We start from the raw sequence: 2120 nt of genomic DNA, 5'->3' as shown, positions 1-2120 counted from the left end.
GTATGACGTCACATTCCCGCCAGGAACAGTTCAAAATACAGTAGTAAACATCAGATGTGAACACAGGAGGTAGATACAGGCATAACCCGGGGTATCACATGCAATAAAACGCAATCTAAGCGTTGTATGAGAACCATATTAAATATATGTTGTGAGTGACTTACATGCTATCCCCTGGAGAAAAATGAATGCAGTGAGAAAACCGCTGTGTACCGCTGGACCGGCCCGTCCTGATGTGTGGAGAGACGGGCTCCATGTCCACGCCTCTCGCTGTCCCATTGGTCAGAGGCGTCCCATGTGATTCAGACTGGGTTCCGCCCTAATTGCGGTAACCCAGCAACACTCCACGCCTACTGGGCTGACACGTATGGGGGAGCCGTAGCATCGGTTGTCATGGTAGCGGCTCCATGCCGCTGCATGTAGAGTCGCTAATAGGGGAGAAGCAGGGTACTAAGAAGGAAAACAAAAGGCAAAACAAGGACTTGCATACTGGGCTCTAAGTCACTGTGTGGGCAACCTGGGGTTATACATGTTTATTTAGGACATATATGTAGAATCGGTTACACTGGATTTAAGCAATTATAATCCAGGAACATGGAAACTACCATGATAAAATTATTGTCATAAATCAATAAAGGTCCTGTATGGGAAAACCGGGCTGAAAAATAAGGAAACCACCAAGTGTCTCTGTGAAATTAACCAGTACCTTTAGAAAGCTGACCGGTACATTTAAAACAAAAGAAACAATCAAAACCCAGGCTGTGGTAAAAACCACCCGAGGGGTTAATAAGATCATACACATAAATAAACGAATAAATATGTCACAGCATGAACAATGTTATGTGATGGATGATGAATACGCAGCAGAATATGCAGAAAAGCACAAATTTGTTATCGTTCAGTCAAGAAACATGATAGGGCGAGGTTGGTATTCAGTCCCCTGGGGATAACGGTGTCGAGTCTATGAATCCAACGTGCCTCACACTGTAAAAGTAGCTTATTGTGATCACCTCCCCTGTGCGAAGGGAGAACCTGGTCGATCACCATGCCCTTGAGTTCATGTGTCTGGTGTTTGAGTTTGGCAAAATGTGTTGCTACAGGTTTATTGGTGTCTATGGGTTCACCATTGATAGTTTTGCTAAGGGCGATCCTAATGTCGCTTCTATGCTTCTGAAAGCGCCTCTTGAAGGGGCCCATCGTTTTCCCAATGTATGTAAGTCCGCATGGGCATTTTAGTAGATAAATGCAGGACTCCGTGTTGCAGTTCATGTACCCTTTTATGTGATATTTCTTCCCACTGTGGGGATGCGCAAAGGTGTCCCCGGTGACAAGTGCGTTGCATGCGTTGCAGGCATGGCACTTAAAGCATCCTGTGCGGTAGGAAAGTTTAATGGGTGCCTTGCAATATTTGGGTCTCGGGTCAGCTTGGACTAAATGGTCCCTAAGTTTTTTGCTCCGTCGGTACGCATGTAAAGGAGGTGTTTTGATATGTGAGGCTAGTGATTTGTCAGCCCTCAGGATATTCAGATTTCTAACCACTGATTTCTGAGCCAAGTGTGATGAGTCATTGAATGTCTGCACAAAAGGGAGTCTGTCACCTAGTGTTTTAACTTTTTGAGTGTCAGAGGAGGATTTCTCTATGGCTTTCTTAAGGGCTTGATCTAATACACTAGTTGGGTATCCCCTCTGGAGAAATTTGGCGTACATCAGATCAAGTTGACTTTTGCATTTACGCTAACATTGGAGTGCCGATGTCCCTGTTTCCTGCTCTCTCGGAACATAGACACCTAGGATACGATAAAGCAGGGCAAAAAGCTTGTTCCATAAGGAACACAATTTTGGACAATGCCACCATACATGAAGCATAGAGCCCTGTTGATTATATCCTCTGTAACACAACGAACTAGTCCCTGGGAACATGGTTGCCATCCTGGCTGGTACCAAATACCAGCGAGAAAAAACTTTATAGTTAGCTTCAAGTAAGGATACATTGAGCAATCCCAAGGTTAACCGGGAAGTACATTGTTGCCACTCGTCCACAGAAAGTGATATACCTAATTCGGTTTCCCATGCTTCCATATACGTTAATTTAGAGAAGGGGCCCAACTGGATAGAGTATA

General features: G+C 44.6%; 1 protein-coding gene across 1 annotated transcript in view; it reads left to right on the top strand.

Annotated features, from left to right (window-relative positions):
• The first annotated feature begins 1353 nt into the window (after positions 1–1353).
• LOC108804658 (coiled-coil domain-containing protein 150-like) overlaps positions 1354–2120 on the top strand; it is a 42315-nt gene continuing 41548 nt past the window's right edge. The window contains 1 exon segment of the mRNA XM_018576499.1: positions 1354–1377. Within this exon segment, the coding sequence (XP_018432001.1) occupies positions 1354–1377 (24 nt within the window).

The sequence above is a fragment of the Nanorana parkeri genome, unplaced genomic scaffold (assembly GCF_000935625.1).
Source record: "Nanorana parkeri isolate BGI_ZX_2015 unplaced genomic scaffold, ASM93562v1 scaffold69, whole genome shotgun sequence".
In the NCBI taxonomy this organism is placed as follows: Eukaryota; Metazoa; Chordata; class Amphibia; order Anura; family Dicroglossidae; genus Nanorana; species Nanorana parkeri.
The sequence above is the reverse complement of the archived record's forward strand: the minus strand, read 5'-3'. Positions and strand labels throughout refer to the sequence as shown.